The sequence below is a fragment of the Tasmannia lanceolata genome, unplaced genomic scaffold, assembly GCF_043159265.1.
Source record: "Tasmannia lanceolata isolate RefF3 unplaced genomic scaffold, GAP_Taslan_0.1 ptg000008l, whole genome shotgun sequence".
Taxonomy (NCBI): Eukaryota; Viridiplantae; Streptophyta; class Magnoliopsida; order Canellales; family Winteraceae; genus Tasmannia; species Tasmannia lanceolata.
In genome coordinates, this window is record NW_027518685.1 from 28,143,348 (window position 1) to 28,160,660 (window position 17,313).

At 41.9% G+C, this 17,313-nt stretch overlaps 1 protein-coding gene across 1 annotated transcript; it reads left to right on the forward strand.

Annotated features, from left to right (window-relative positions):
* The first annotated feature begins 785 nt into the window (after nucleotides 1–785).
* On the forward strand, nucleotides 786–2,430 carry LOC143885062 (IRK-interacting protein-like). Its single transcript, XM_077389021.1, has 2 exons — nucleotides 786–936; nucleotides 1,019–2,430. Exons 1-2 carry the CDS (start codon nucleotides 886–888, stop codon nucleotides 2,309–2,311), a joined length of 1,344 nt encoding a protein of 447 aa, XP_077245136.1. The 5' UTR covers nucleotides 786–885; the 3' UTR covers nucleotides 2,312–2,430.
* Nucleotides 2,431–17,313: the final 14,883 nt, after the last annotated feature.

Consider the following 17,313-nt stretch of genomic DNA (forward strand, 5'->3'; position numbering starts at 1 on the left):
TTTGTAGGGCATAATGCAGACTCAGACAAGAACACAAGCAGGCAGCTAAAAGGGATTCGAATCTTAGAGTCCACAATGAGATTGGAGAGTTTAGAAACTACATTCATAAATACACAGAGAGTGGTGGCTTGGGGAAGAAAAAGGGGACAAATATATCACTTTCATTTTTTTTTAATTTCTTTAAGTAAAAATATCATAATTAATTGATTGGTTGGGATTGTTTGTCTCAAGGAGCCCTTCCACATATAGACGGGCCCACAAAGAACTTACTTTCATGCAAAAAGGGCAGCAGAGGGAAAATAAAAGGAAAATGTTATCAGCACTACTGTATTTTGATGAGGGCACTCTCACTTTATTAAAAGTACGGTATGGCCCGCACCATAAAATGATCCAAACCGTCCATTAGATGTGCTACAGCCTAAATAGCTTGTGCCCCAAAAATTATTTCCATAGGTTGATCCTAATCCTCTGTTATATAGAGGATTAAGATCATCTCTCTAACATTTAGATCGGAGGGTTAGGATCCACCTATAGAAATGATTTTTGGGGCACAACCTATTTAGGCTGTGGACCATCTAATGGACGGTTTGGATCATTTTATGGTGCGGGCCGTACCATACTTTTAATAAAGTGAGGAGTGCCCTCATCAAAATACAGTAGTGCTGATAACATTTCCCTTACAAAATTACAGGAAAAACAAAGAAAACATTTCCCTTATCAAGAAATTCTGGATAAAAGCAACTTGTTGGTTACGACTTAGGAATATGATTACAAGACGACGAACATCCAAAAGCAGTAAATAACTGAAAAAAAGAAAAAAAGATCCCATAAATACAACATTTATTAAACATAACTTTGCAGAGAGATAAGAAAACAAAAGAAATCATGGCTTCTTCTTCTTCTTCCTCCTCCAAACCTGAAGCAGAAATCACAACCGTAAGTGGTTAAACCTTATCTCAATGAAATAATTTTCTTTTCTTTTTTCTTCTGAGTCTTACATTTCATTTTTCATTTTCAGATCCAAGAAACTGAAAAAGAAGATGAAGAAGAAGAAGAAGAAGAAGAAGTACCAAAAGTAACGCCTTCAAATCTCTCCGCCGAAAAAAGTACGCCGAAAAACGTGAGACCGCCGGAATCCGACGAGGACGACCGTACAGTCTCATGCAACAAGTGCCGGCCATCGGCACGAGAAAAGATCTCAATCGTTCCTCTCGACATCAACGGCTCAAATCCAAGCCCTAACTCTAACAACATTTTCAAATCTCTCTTCTCCACACTCATAAAGAAAAGTCCGAAATCCTCCGCCGGAGATTCACCGGCGGCGAGAGAAGAGCAGTGGAAGCTCGCATTTTCCGATCTCTCTCAGAAGCTTCAACAAGCCAATCGCAAAAGAGACGAAGCGCTTCTAGAAGCTTCTAGTTTAAAGCATTCCATGGCTGAATTAGAGAAAAAACTCAATAAACTTGAGATTTACTGCCACGATCTGAAATCTGGCATCGAGATCTGCACCTCCTCGCCTCACCGGAACCCTACCGGAAAAATAGATACAATTCCGGTTACAAAATGGTACGGTCCGAACGGAACGGATCAGGAAAAGGTTGTGGAGCCGTTCGTACGTGCGGTATCCGACGCACGTGCGGCCGTCCGGCAGCTGAGCCGGTCACTCACGGTCCAGCTCCGGCAAATGGGAGGAAAAGTGTACGAACGGATCGCGTCCCTCCTCGAACCCTACGATGTGAAATTCTCAGTTTCTAAAAACCCTAGAAGCTTGTTATTCTACTTAGAAGCTCTTCTGAACAGAGCATTTTACGAGGATTTTGAAGGGATAGGGTTTAGAAAGAACGGTTCAGATGAGATCTTGAATCCGATCGAGAGTTGTGCGGCTAATTTTGAGTCTTATTTAGAGCTAAAAGAGCTGAGCTGGGAGGAGGTGCTTACTAAAGGCACGAAACATTTTAGTGAGAATTTCAGCCGGTTTTGTGACCGGAAAATGAGCGAGATTGTCGGAATGCTGACGTGGAATCGGGCGTGGCCGGAGGTCCTATTGCAGGGTTTTTTTGGTGCGGCGAAGAGCGTGTGGTTGGTGCATTTGTTGGCACGTGCGGTGCACCCTGGGTTGGGGATATTTAGGGTGGAGAAAGAGGCGAGGTTTGAGGGGGCGTATATGGAGGATTTGGTGGGGGATAAAGTTAGGAAATTGAGGCCGAGTTTGGTTCGGATAATGGTCTCGCCTGGGTTTTATGTTTATAGTAATGTGGTTAAGTGTAAGGTACTTTGTAGGTATAATCAGTTTCCTGATACGTCCTCGTAGAAAATAGGAAGAAGGAAAGATACTTGTGTTTTATTTGATGATGGTTGGAGACTTGGAGTTATTCCAGTGTTTTAACTGTTGGGATTTCTTTCTTTTGGGTGAAAGTTAACGTTGCGCTCGCTCTCTCTCTCTCTCTCTCTCTCGCTCTCTCTCTCTTGTTTGAGTATAGGGAAGATTGAAAAAGTTTCCATGGAAAATAGTAGAGACATTTTTATTGGGTACTAATATTGGGACTATCATTTTCTCTCTCTCTCTCTCTATCTCTCATTATCTATCTTGTGTTTGAATATAGGAAAACAAAATTATGAGAAACAATAAGGAAAATTTCTAAAAAAAATGCAAAGTTTTAGTTTTATTCTGAATCAATGGTAGACATTTCAAATTCATAAAGTAGGAGATGTTAGGTACGAAAATTTTGGTTCTGGGACAACTATTCCGTCTTGGTTTTTCCACCCTTTTTAGAGGTTCTAATCCCTATGTTTCTCACCTACCCATATCACCTTTTTGTTTTCTTCTTCCCTGAGCCTTCTAACGTGAAACTCCATTTAGGGGTGGCAACGGGGCGGGTCGGGGCCGGATGTTGGGGTCCCCTTCCCCTTCCCCTCTGCGGGGAATTTTCCCCCTCCCCTTCCCCTTCCCCTCTGCGGGGATGGTGGGGAATCCCCCTCCCCTTCCCGCGGGGAATATCTAATCCCCTTCCCCTTCCCCTCCCCGCATCCTTCGGGGACAAAATCCCCGCCCCGCCCCCTCTTTGGAACCCAACCAAACCAGCAAACAGAGCTTCTTTCTTCTACGTCCATTACAGACAATATTGTGATGAATGCTATGATTCTATTCATGTGATCAACAAACAGATGGACAAAATCAGAAATGCATGGATGAGACAACAAACATAAATAACAACAGGACCTCATCTTTCAGCAATTTTCTGCATAAATTATTGAATGATAAATAGGAAATGAGCACCAGGATTACCTTCATTAACAGGCAGCCAATGTGCAAAAAGTAACTATTTCAGTAGTCACAATGAACTTTAAAAGTTCATAAGTGGGCGCTCACACACGCAAAGTAATGTTCATTAGTTTATTCTGTATAGCATGTTAACCCCCAGATGAGCATGAGAAATGAGAATGGAGAAGAGAACAAAATCAACAAATGACTTATTTCTTTAACTGCAATTCAGTCTAGTGCTGACATGAAACAAATTTCTAGTAGCTAAATTTTTCTTGTTGAAAATTGAAACCTGCAATCCAACCCTAAAATTCTGTTGGCACTACGATTTTTTGATAATTGCATACACTCAGCGTCTCAGGCTCTCAGCTTGTCTTTATTATTTCAACATCTGTGAAAAGGTTATTATAGTTCCCAAAATGCTCTCAGAAGCTAATTAAAAGGAAAAGACAAGCTAAGTTTATGTTTGGGGGAATCTTATAGCCGATCCACAGAGTTTCTAGTAGTTTTCCTTAAAAAAAACACTTAAAAATTTTTAAAAAAATGGCATTGATTAGCGGGGCGGGGCGGGGCGGGGACAACTCCATCCCCTTCCCCTTCCCCTCCCCGCACCGGGGAATTTTTATATTCCCTTTCCCCTTCCCCTTTCAAATCGGGGAATCCCCTCCCCAAACGGGGCGGGGCGGGGCGGATCCCCGCTTTTTCGGGTGAAATTGCCTGCCCTAACTCCATTGGCAACGTTTCCAAGCTCCATTGTCATTGTAGTTTTTATATGAAAAAATATTTAATAAAAATTTCCATACGTCCAAACAACCCCTGACGTGTTCCTTGGTCTACTTATTATATGTATCCCCCTCCAATATTTTCAAACCACAAAGTTTAATGGTTAAATTAATTTGTGTAACGGGGAGAATTTATGGGCCATGGCCTATGTATGGGAGGGAGCAACCGAATGAATGGTTTGGATCTTTGAACAAGTGGTCCCCACCTAAAGTCTTGCCCTCCTTTGGTATGTAACTATGAGATTGTTCCACCTGCGGGGTGACTAATTAAGGCGTTGTTTGGATTGCAAGAAAAATATTTTTTTACTGTAATTAAGGCCAAGTTTGGATTGCAAGAAAAAAAAACTTGACAATTTTATTTTTCTCAGAATTTTTTTTGTTCCCACAATTGAGAAGGAAAAGATATGATCATGGTTAACTTATAAGGATATCATCATAAATTGAAGGCCCCTATGAATAAAAGTTGAATTGGGGCTGTTTAAGTTAGTTTGTTTTTTTTTTTTTTTTTTTTCTGTGTAAAAAAAATAGGAACTCTTAAAAATATATTTCCTTTTCTAACTTTTTCAGAAAGTTCCTGCAATTCAAATAGGGCCTAAGTGCGTCGTCCAGAAATCAGCCATTCATTTTTTTGCAGAGGTCTGACATTAAAAAAATATGTCTTTTAGTAGGATTGATCTCGACCCTTCATAAAAAAAAGTGGAAGGCTAACTTTTGGCTCCTATCCATTTGGTTGCCATAATTTTTTTGGTTCTTGGGATTTCTGTGGAACAAAAAACTCCTTGGGAGATTGGTGGAAAAAAAACTCCTTGGAAGTATTCCAGTAAGATTAAAATCCCATGTTTGGTTACCAGAGTACGGTGGGGGGAAAAAATGCTTTGTTTGGTTGCTTGAACTGTTGGGAAGAAAAAAAATTCTTCCACAAGCTTATTTTTGGTTCCGAAGAGTATTTATTTTCCAGAGTAGGGTTTCGTGCGGGGTTATTTTGGTTCCAGGGATTGTTTTGGGCCAGCAACCAAACGTGGGTTTCCTGCGGAGATTCCACAAAACTCCCAAGAACCAAAAAAATTCCGGTGTCATTGAAAACCATATAAATGTAAAGTTTTTTTTCTTTTAATTATTAGATAGATTATAAATTTAAATATCTTTATAGCTAGTAAATTCTTTATAAAATATATATATATTTATAAATATTTACCTTATCCATACAATTTTCGTTAGTGATATTAAATATCGAACAATTAATTTTATGTTCATGCATATTTTTTAATTTCTTCAAAAAAAAAAAAAATCAGGTAAATGCATCTCTCTTTTCTCTCAAAATGTGGACAAAGAAAAAAATTTCGAGCTTGAACTTTATGCAATTGAAAAAGGTATTCATCTGGCTTCTGCCCTTAACACAAGAAATATTTGCGTGGAATCTGATTCCAAGTTTGCGGTTGATATCTTAAACGATTCCTCGGCGATCCCATGGAGACAGGTTATGAGAATCAGAAGAATTAAAGCAGCATTGTCTGCTTTTCTTCACCACAAGATTTCCCACGTCTGGAGGGAGGCAAACTCAACGGCTGATTACCTCTCAAAGAGAAACTGCCCTATAAAAAGTTGGAATTTGCCCGGTTCGGGATCCACTTATGAGCTTATCAACATTATTGATGAAGATGGTAAAGGATCTCAGTACCATCGTCTGTAACTTTCTCCTCTGGCTAGCTCTTTGTTTTCCTCTATTGTTACTTCTTATGTGTTTGTGATGCCCTTGCGCGCCCCCCCCCCCCCCCCCCATCTCTTATCTCCATTTTTAATATATCTGGTGTTGGTCATGCCTCACCCCAGCTTGCCAATTAAAAAAAATAGAAAAAAGCTTACCTACTAAAAAGCTGTTTGGATAATGAGGGGAGACAGGAACTCATCTCGCCTTTTAATATTTAACCACCTCTCAAAAGCTATTACAATTACCAAAAAGATTTGAGCAGCTAATTACCAAAGAAACGGCAAGGTGAGTTCTGCCGATTATTAATAAAACATGCTAGTGCCAATATCAATAGCCTTTTTCTTTTTTTTTGGCAAAACAATTTCAATGGATAATGAGTTTGCCAAACAATGGAAAATTTATTTTATACGGAAAAATATTTAATAAAAATTTACATAGGTCCAAACAACCCCTTGCGTGTTTATTGGTCGACTTATTATATGTATCCCCCTCCAATATTTTCAAACCACAAAGTTTATGTAACGAGGTTAAATTTGTGTAACGAGGAGAATTTATGGGCCATGCCCCATGGCCTATGTATGGCAGGGAGCAAGCGAATGAATGGTTTGGATCTTTGAACAAGTGGTCCCCACCTAAAGTCTTGCCCTCCTTTGATATGTAACTATGAGATTGTTTCACATGCGGGGTGACTAATTAAGGCGCTGTTGGATTGCAAGAAAAAAAATTTGACATTTTTTTTTCCTCGGATTTTTTTTTTGTTCCCACAATTGAGAAGGAAAAGATATGATCATGGTTAACTTAGAAGGATATCATCATAAATTGAAGGCCCCTATAAATAAAAATTGAATTGGGGCTGTTTAAGTTTTTTTTTTTTTTTTTTTTTTTTTTTTTTTTTTTTTTTTTTTCTTCTGTGTAAAAAATATAGGAACTCTTAAAAATATATTTCCTTTTCTAACTTTTTCAGAAAGTTCCTGCAATCCAAATAGGGCCTAAGTGCGTCGTCCAAAATCAGTCATTCATTTTTTAGTGGGATTGATCTCGACCCTTCATAAAAAAAAGTGGAAGGCTAACTTTCCGTTTGGTTGCCAGAATTTTTTTGGTTCTTGGGATTTCTGTTGAACAAAAAACTCCCTGAGAGATTGGTGGAAAAAAACTCCCTGGAAGTATCCTGGTAAAATAAAAATCTCATGTTTGGTTGACCGGACTATGGTGGGCTTTGTTTGGTTGCTTGACCTGTTGGGAAGAAAAAAAATTCTTCTGCAAGCTTATTTTTGGTTCCTATGAGTATTTTTTTTCCAAGGTAGGGTTTCATGCGGGGTTATTTTGGTTCCTGAGATTATTTTGGGCCTAGCAACCAAACGTGGGCCGCGAAAATTCCACAAAAGTCCCAAGAACCAAAAAAATTCCAGCGTCATTGAAAACCATATAAATGTAAAGTTTATCTTCTTCTAATTATTAGATACATTAGAAATTTAAATATCTTTATAGCTAATAAACTCTTTATAAAAAATATATATTTTTATAAATATTTACCTTATCGATACAATTTTCGTTAGTGATATTAAATATCGAACAATTAATTTAATGTTCATGCATTATTTTTAATTTCTTCAAAAAAAAAAAAAAATCATTGTAGCATGAATTTTTCGATTGAATAAAATTTGCTCATAATTAGCCCGTACTGCGAACCTGTATCTTTTAACATCTAACATTATTATATTTGATGATCACATTTCTTTCTAATAAATCATATCGTCCATTATCGCACAACTGATCAAATAGTAGTAGTCATTTTTAAGTTTTTTAAAAAGGTGGGTCTTATATTGAGCCCCATCAAGCGAACGATCAAGATCAGAGATCGAACAATCTGTGTCACGCATAACAAATGTCCTGATCAAAGCATCGTGATTGGGCCCATGAATTTTTTTTTTTTTTTTTTGATGACGTATAAGGGTGTCAATTTTGGCTCGGGCTCGGAGGCTCGCTCGAGCTCGGCTCGAACCCTTAACGAGCTGAGCCGAGCCGGCTCACTAGGCTCGTTAAGCTTAACGAGCCGAGCCTAATTTAGGCCAGGCTCGGCTCGTTAAGAATTTAATATATTTAAATATATATATTATATATTAATTTATACATTAAAAGGGTTGTCCAGGAGTGAAGGGGGGGGGGGCAAAATATGTCACTTCATTTTTGGAACCCCATTTGTTACTAGGACCACCCCCCATAGTGTAAAAAAAGTAGTCAAATTACACTAGTAGGGCTGTCCAGGGAAGATGAGGGGTGTGAACATAATATAACCCGAGCTCGGTAAGGCTTGCGAGCCGCTCGGGAGCCTGGCCAAGCCTGACCGAGCCGAGCTGAGCCCGAGCCTGGTTCGAGCCCGAGCCGAGCCGAGCCGAGCTTTTGAGCTTAACGAGCCGAGCCGAGCCTGGCCGAGCTCGGCTCGGCTCGTTTACACCCCTAATGACGTAGGATGTCCCCACCCCCTTCGGGAGTAGGACTAGTAGTCTTTAGCAACTGAAAAAATGGAAGATAAAACTCTGTAAAATGAAAATTGGAGTTGTAGTAGACGAGAACGACATGAGAAACCTAACCCAACCAATCTACATGAGTGAGGTTAGGCATGCGTGAAGCGGACCCTTCATTAATTTGGTGGAGCCCACAACCCTAAAAAAGCTGCTTATCGGATCACCCAACTGTCCAAAAGGTAGTTTGTAAATGGGCAGTTATGAAAAAAATATGAGTAACAATTCACGTGTTCAGGTTGTCTGATGGATTGTTAAGAATATTCTATCAGAGTGGTTTTCACATGAATATCATCTATGAGGTGGGGCACCCTTGAATAAATGGTTTAGATCATATTTGATTTAAGTATGGTAGGTCCAAGTGAGGTCTCTCATAGTAATTAAGCTTTGCTTTTCATGATATTATTACATTTTTTTTCTAGCATTGTTTGCTATTCATGTGATAGGGCTGCAATTGCAGATGTTCCAAATGCAAGGCTATGTTTCAATATTTGGCTTTTGATTCTCTCAAATTAGGAGAAAAAGCCAAGTAAAGAATGTGAATCTATTTTCCTTTCTTTCTTCTTTCATATAACTTCTTTCATATAACTTCATCAAGGTCAGTCAATATTATAACAGCCTCTTAACACGTTTACAGATGATGAATATATTAAAAAACCGCCGCTAATTTAATTAATTATTTTATATACGGATACAGGTAAAACCGTCGCCATATATAATTTATTTTTTTAAATGAGAAACGATATATTTCCCACCTTTTCTTCCCAGGCCACCCTCTTGTGGTGTAAAAGGAGTAGTCATAAATGCACTAGGTTGTGCATTTGATGGGCCAGAGGAGTTTATCGAGCTCTTCTTTGATGTGCTTCTGCCGTTCAAGAGTGAAGTTCTGCTTTTTCTATTTTATTGGCTTGAAGGTCAGGTCAACGCTGAGTTTGTGGACGGATATTTCCGTAGGAATTCCTGGCATATCAGAGCCAGACCAGGCAAACACATCCACGTTAGCTCTTAAGAAATTGACTAATTCAGTCCGGGAGTTACCTGAGAGGAGCGAGGCGATCTATATTGTGCGCTCTTCATCCCCGTTGAAGAGCGGGACCAGAGTAAACTCTTCTATTGTTTCGTTTCTGATTATCCGAGCCTCATCGGGATATCCGGAGTCTCAATCGGGAGGAGTTCCTTGCCGCAATGGTGCCCTTGAGGGAGGTCATGTAGTGCCGTCTCCTGATCGCCTCTCACCTCTCCGATACCATTGCTGGTGGGAAATTTCATCTTGAGATGCGGCATGGAGACGATGGCTCCAAGTTTGCTAATGGCCGGCTGACCAATGATGGCATTGTAGGTGGAGGGGATCCGCATTACAAGGAACGCCTGCTGGATGGTCTTCTAATTGGGTCTGGTACCGAAGGTTACGGTGAGGTTGGTTTCACCCTCAACTCTTACCGCCCTGTCGAAAAATCCTCGGATCGAATGATCCATAGGAAGGGTTGATCGGGTCTGGGGTGCACATGCATGAGTACATCGCGATGGATGACGTTGACCGAGCAGCCAATGTCAATTAGTATCCTTCCAATTTTATAGCGGGTGATGATAAGGTCGACGACCGGGCGGTCGGTGCCCTTAGCTAACTCTCAGTTAGACTCAAAGGCCGAGGTCCAACGGATGGCGCCAATTTGATGATGTCGAGATCTGGTTCCCTAATCCAAGGGTTGGTAGAGCTCCAAGCTACAAGGTCCTACACTCACAGAATAAGCGCTACGGTTCTCAGAGGTTTGGCTCGGGAAACCACTCGACGCTCAAGTCAGAAATAAATATCATAGGTGGAAGCCAAATGACAAAAGTAACGAGTAAGAGAGCTTATCTGTTGATTTTTAGTTTCGAGTTGGTTCACGGTTAGGAAAGATTCTGATCATTGTGTCTTCGAGCATAGGGGCTTGTATAGGGAGGAGATTTATACACCGTAGTTGGGTGTGGTTGCCACACGGCGTGGTCTCCTCAGCGGAGTGGTTATGATGGCAATGCGCCATATTGGAAAGTCCCTTTTTACACTCTCTGTAAGTATATCAGAGGAGCGATAGACAAGGACCATCGACACGTGCGACACGTGGCAGGGTGTTGAGGGAATTATCGGTTTTATCCCCAACAATGTGTTTGATTTGGCAAATCCTTGCTGCATTTCCTTGAGAAAATCAATTTTTAAGATCACTCCAAATCTCTGTGGCCGTGTAAACATAGATGACGCTGCTAACAATGTCTAAGGGGAGAGAGTTAAGAATCCAGGATAATACCATGTATCTCTCCCATTTCTTGGCACTTGATTCCGTGGTTGTGGGCTTAGTGGAGGTGCCATAAATGAAACCCAATGTATTTTTGGCAGAGAGAGCCATCCTCACAGCGCGATGCCAAGTAGGGTAATTATTGCCGATCAAAAGTTGAGAAACAAGCACCGACACTACATCCAATAAGAGCAATAATGCCGTACAAACCCCCTGAGGGCTGCCGGAGCTCTGATTCCACCACCGATATCCGATAGAAAGGTGCACGAAAGCACCTCTAAATGAGTTTCGGCCCCCTAACACGTTCAGTACTCCCCTCTTTTTTTTTCTTGGGATAGACCCTTCTGGTGGAAAAGAGCAGTCATAAATACACTAAGGGCCCGTTTGGATGCCGAGAAGATTTTGATTTGGATTTCTCACATTTGCAGCCCATTTTGCATTATGATTTGGATCCGGATCAAATCCTTGGATTTCCAAATCAGCGATTGAGAGTGAAAAAAATCAGATTTCCAAATATATTGTGGAAATAAGTAATTGAAAATCCACAGATCTAGCAATTTCCCTCACCCTATTTGCTCCTCTACCTCTCCCCTCCAGTAGGATGTACCCCCTTCCCTCTATGTCTCCCTCCCCATGAGCTGGCGGATCTACTCATTTTGAATTCAAAACTCGATTCCAAATTAAAATTAAAAATATGAGGTATCCAAACAGGCCCTAAAGGATGCTTTCCGAAGTTTAAAAAGGGGCGAATATATCACTTCCGATATCGAGTGAAAATGTATATAGGTGCAACTTGGCCGGTCTGAATCCGAACCCTGACAAGTTCGACCTGATTTTGGCTCACGTTGGGTTGGGAAAAGCTAATCCGATTTAATTTAGGGTTGGGTTAGGGTTGTGGCCTTGGCAGCCCGAACGAAGAGGATGGCGGTACGAAACATCTTCCTTTCCCGTGCGTGCGTGTGTGCTAGCGTGCGAGAGTAAGGGAGGTTTTGACGACTGCTTTTTTTGAACGTCTGTGACCAAGGCCTCACCGCTTCCGGAGGAACTACTTCGTTAGGATTGGGGAATTGCTGCGATTCTTCATGAATAGCCTCGATTCTCTCTGATGGGGTATAAAAATAGCAGCCTATAGCAGGCCGACACCTGTCCTGGAGTAGGTGAACTCAAACCTATAGGAGGCCGACACCTGTCCTGGGGTGGGTAATCCCACGTCACCCAGTTTCCCTCTATAAAAGGGGGTTCAAAGCTCAAACCGAAGGGTAATAACTTCTCACCCACCATTATTAAACTAGCTCTGCACTCCTTCTCATACTGACTTGAGTGTCGAAGGGCCTGTCCGGAGTAACACTCCGGGTTGGTCTTCTGACCTATTTTACTTCTTGCGCAGGACTCAGCTCCTTATCCCCTTCACCTTTGCTCCTCGGGTCCTCCAGCTCAGCTCTCACGTCACTGCCGTATCTGTTACCGATTTTAGGCCTAACAGATTGGCGCCATCCGTGGGACTGCGAACTAAAAGCTGTTCAAATCCCCTTTACAAAAATGGCAAGACGGAGGAATGCTCGGGTACCAACTGCACGGACTACCCGCGCCGTGCTACCTCGCAGGACCCGGAGTGAGCAAATCGCCTCACAGGTGGTGGCTACCTCTGCCACAGCCCAACATAGCCCTGCTCGCTCGGAACACCTCAATCATAGACCCACCCCGGATCAAGTTCAAGCTCTTTTTCAACAGATGCCGGCTCTCGTCGGTCAGTACCAAGAACTACTCCAAGCTCCTCCCCAACATCCGCCAGAAGCTCCACGACCCGTACAGGAAAGGTCGAACACCCACATGGGAGAGTCAGCGCGCCACGGTGAAGACCAGACTCACCACTCAAGGCAAGTCCATCACTCCAGAGCCAGGCATGCCCATACAGAGCCTCACCGCCGCCGGAGGTCGCTCTCCCGCTCTGCGCGAAGGCACCGAGCTCACGAAGACCACGCGCCGCAAGAAAAACCCCGGCCTCATCGAAGGAGCCCGGAAAGTCAGTCCGGCTCTGCGGCGAGCCCGTCGGTGGAGAGAAACCGGTCACTAGACCGGCCAGATCGTAGAACTGATCCGATGCTACAAAGGATGGAGGAAATGGACCACCGCATTGAAGAGCTGGCAAAAGATCATAGCCGGCCTGCCCCGCGGGCGTTCTCAAGCAGAACGCCGTTCACCGACGATGTTATGAGCGCCCCAGCGCCCAGGGGGTTTAAAATGCCATCCGTCCCGCAATATGACGGGACCTCTGACCCTGTGGACCATCTGGAGACGTTCAGGACAATGATGCTCCTCCACGGCGCGTCAGACGGCTTCCTCTGTAGAGCATTCCCAACCACGCTAACTGGTGCGGCCCGGGACTGGTACTCAAGGATCAAACCAAACTCCATCAGCAACTTTGATGATTTTGGAGACGATCTGGTCCGCCACTTCATGAGCAGCCGGAGGCCAAGGAAAACAACAGCATCCTTGATGGCCTTGCGGCAGGAGGATAACGAACCTCTGAAAACATTCGTCAGCCGCTTCAACAGGGAGGCACTCCAAGTGCTGAATTTGGATCCCTCAGCCGCAATGAACACTGTCCTCGCGGGCGCTAGATCCAATGACTTCCGCTTGTCAGTCGCTCGCCAAAATCCGTACTCACTGGCAGATCTAATGGCCGGAGCTGAGGAGTATATAGCAGTTGAAGAGACACTGGCTGCCCTGGACTCGAATCGGAGGAGAACCTCTGAGGATAAAAGCCTACCAAGCAGCGTAGGGATGATAAGGCCGCCAGAAGAGAGAAGTCCCCCAGAGGAGGGAAGAGAGCTTCACCCCTCTCAACACCTCCCGGAGACACATACTGGCCGCTATCAGTAGAGAAGAGTTCGTAAGGTGGCCGACCAGAATGATCTTCAAAGGAAATAAGAGAGACAAGTCGAAGTACTGTCGGTTCTACAGGGACCACGGTCACGATACGGACGAATGCTGGCAGCTCAAGGAAGAGATCGAGCTGCTGATTGGCCGGGGATACTTGAAGAAGTATGTCATAAGCGACAGCCACAGAAGTGAGCGCAAGGAGAAAAGTCCCTAGGGCCGGAGCCCTCGGCGGTCGCAGCCGCCCCCTGCCCGGGGTCAATCTCCTCCGCCATCCAATCCAACACCAGAGGCACACCGATCCCAGCCAAGGGGAGTCATCAGCACAATTATGGGCGGTCCGGCAGCTGGGGGCACATCGTCTGCTGCTCGAAAAGCATACGCACGCCGAGTCAACGCCGTGCACACATGCAGCAAGAAGATGAAGACGGACAATGAGATCTCCTTTTCAGATGCGGACCTCGACAACCTGATACTGCCACATGATGACGCCCTGGTCTTAACCATGCTCGTCGCAAATTGGAAGTTGAAGAAAATCCTGGTCGACAATGGGAGTTCGGCCGATATTTTGTACTACCATTGTAACGCCCAGGATTTTTGGAAATACCAACTCGGTGCGTAGAAGAATATTACATCATCTTTCTCAAAAACTTTCATTATCCCAAGATCTCAAATACGACAACTACGTTTAGAGGGTTTATAGAAATTAGGTCTAACTTATTACATCTTAATTCTAGACATAGTTGATACATATTTAAAACATATTTGTCCTTTTAAACAGTTCTGCATTCAACTCTAGCATTCCTCATCTCTCATCTATACTTCACCTGGGGGTTGGAACAATAAAACAAGGAAAAAGGGGTGAGCTCAAATAGCCCAGTAGGGTATAAACAACAAGTGATGTAGAATTGTCAAGCTCATAAGAACATGATATTTTGCAGATATGACATCTCACATTATAAACATGGAAAGAAAGAATAAGCACAACATACTTTCCAAACGTATAGAGAAAACTTACAGAACTTGATATCAAGAATTATATATAGAATTATATATATATAGATTTCATTAAGCATAGATGCTTTCATTCATAGCCATATCTCGGCCCATTCATAGCCATACCTCGGCTCATAATCCTCTAGATTTACACTCTCTAGAGTCGTCTTTACCCACGTGCACATGGAGGACTATAACGCGTCCACCCGTCATCATATCATAACTCAGTCCATATTCAGAATTAGGGTATCACAAGATAAACCCTAAACATAAACATATCTCATGGAAACAAGTTTCGAGGATACAAAATAGAATTATAGCTTTATCAGTAAAATCATTTATCTGAAAGGAATGGGGTCTGAAAGAAAGGATCCCCCATGGATTCTCATCAGTTGTGGATCTTAGAAGGATAGAAACTCTTATAGCAATTACGTATAAAGAGAATCAAAGAATATGAAATATTCACATCCAGTATATCAAAAGAGAATCAATGGAGAAAAACCCTTACATATAGCAAAAGAGAATATATGGAAGAAAACCCTTACATATAGCAAAAGAGAATCAATGGAAGAAAACCCTTACATATAGCAAAAGAGAATCAATGGAAGAAAACCCTTACATATACTTTTCCGGTCACAGGTTTGTTTGAGCTTACACCTTGGAGTGGATAACCTGTAAATATATTCTAATTTTATCAAATTCATGTTTTAAGGCAGTGTCCTTTCTGTCCAGGTAATGTCCATCTATGTCTAAAATAATGTTCCCTGTGGTCAGTGTTCTTTCTATTAAATTTTTAAGATCATGGGGCCCAGCATGCACTATTCATATGGACCTCACATGTTACTATTCATGTGAACCCCACAGGTTACTATGCTCAGCAGTTCACCATTCTTTGATTTAGTTTATTTCTTGGCTACTATGCTCAGCAGTTCGCCTTTCTTTGATTAAAGTTTACTTTACGGTTACTATGCTAGCATTTCACTGTTCAAATAAGATGGGCTACTATGCTCAGCAGTTCGCCTTTCTTTGATTAAAGTTTACTTTACGGTTACTATGCTAGCATTTAACCGTTCAAATAAGATGGTAAAACTTGCATAATCTATAGCGAGTTATCGCCTCTTATGCATGCTTTATCCTAATATTTACATAGGTGGTAGAACCAACCATATTGCCCATAATAAATACTTTAACTATTTATATGAAAGACTTACCTTGGTAGTGATGAAGTTGATTTCCTTTTCCTTCTTCTCTCTCTCTTTTTCCCTCTCTCTTACTCTTTCTTCTCTCTCGTTCTCTTTTCTCTCTTTTTTTTTTATTTTTCTTCTTCTTCTCTTCCTCTATTTATAGGTATTTTTTTCAACTACAGTCTTAAATTCACAACTACTCTCTTAAATGCTTTTACAAAAATATAGGAATAATAAAGGTATAAATAAATGAATAGTAAAGGCTGCTTGAATAGTAACAGGATGATTAATATTATTTAATTATTATTTTCGTCGGTGAAGCGCAACTACTCATTAATGATAGTGGTTGTGGAGTGACCCGCTTAACCAATGAGTTAATGAAAGTGGTTGCGGTGTGTCCTTCTGGTAGTGGTTCCCACTAGTGATGGGTCCCGCTGGCGTTGGGTCCTGCTATTTGTGGGTCCTGCTTGTTGTGGGTCCTACTGGTGAATAGTACTCGGTGGGTCCTACTGTGAATAGTAATTTTGAATAGTTTATCTCAATAGTGAACTTGCATAGTATTTCTACATAGTAATCTTGCATAGTGACTATTGTGAATAGTAATTATGAATAGTGACTATTGGTAATTTTTAATATGTGTAAGTATCTACTCATTTTTAGTTGACATCTGGGGCGGTGGTTTAGTGGTAGGAAGCCGTTCAATCCTCGCTCAGCGTTGGGTTCGAATCGCGTACGCCCCATTATGCCAGATGTCCTCATGCCCGATTAACTCGGGGAAAAATGAGTAATGGCCGATGATTACCCACCTATGAGGCCATTTTTATTTATTTGTATATATATATATATATATTTTACCGGTTATTACATTCTACCCCCCTAAAAAAAAATTTCGTCCTCGAAATTTTACGTACCTTAAGAAGTAAATAGATGAGGATACTTTTGTTTCATCTCCTCCTCCGGTTCCCATGTTGCTTCCTCGGTGGCTTGACTCCTCCACAGAATCTTCACCAGTGATATTCTTTTTGTCCGAAGAATTTGTTCCTTTCGATCAAGGATTTGTACTGGTTGCTCTTCATAAGACAAATCTTGTTCCAACTGCATTGGTTCTGTTTGCAGTACATGTGATGGGTCCGCCAAGTATTTCCTTAAAAGTGAGACGTGAAACACATTGTGAACATGTGACAAGGCTGGTGGCAAAGCTACACGGTATGCTACTGGTCCAATTCGTTCAAGTATTTCGTATGGTCCAATATATTTGAGACTGAGCTTCCCTTTCTTTCCGAACCTTATCACACCCTTCCAAGGTGATACTTTTAAGAATACATGGTCGCCCACTGCAAACTCCAGGTCTCGACGTTGATGATCGGCGTAGCTCTTCTGTCTGCTTTGAGCCGTCCTCATATGTTGTTGGATCATACGTACTTTGTCAGTAGTTTCTTGTACTAACTCTGGGCCTAAAAGTTTTTTTTTTTTTTTTCCGACCTCATCCCAACACGTCGGTGTTCTACACCTCTTACCATAGAGAGCTTCATAGGGTGCACTCTCTATACTAGAGTGATAACTGTTATTATAAGAAAATTCAACCAATGGCACATATCATAGTATCACATTAGTAATCTAAATTATAACTCATATTTAAAAGCATTTATAGAAGTACCACAGAAGTCATAAATAGCACATAAGTTCTATATTAACCAACGACTAGC

Bases quoted from the DNA above. Each gene is read 5' to 3' on its own strand.
- LOC143885062 (XM_077389021.1), top strand. From the start codon at position 886: ATGGCTTCTTCTTCTTCTTCCTCCTCCAAACCTGAAGCAGAAATCACA. The intron at 937-1,018 runs GTAAGTGGTTAA...TTTCATTTTCAG, and splicing joins CTGAAGCAGAAATCACAACC to ATCCAAGAAACTGAAAAAGA.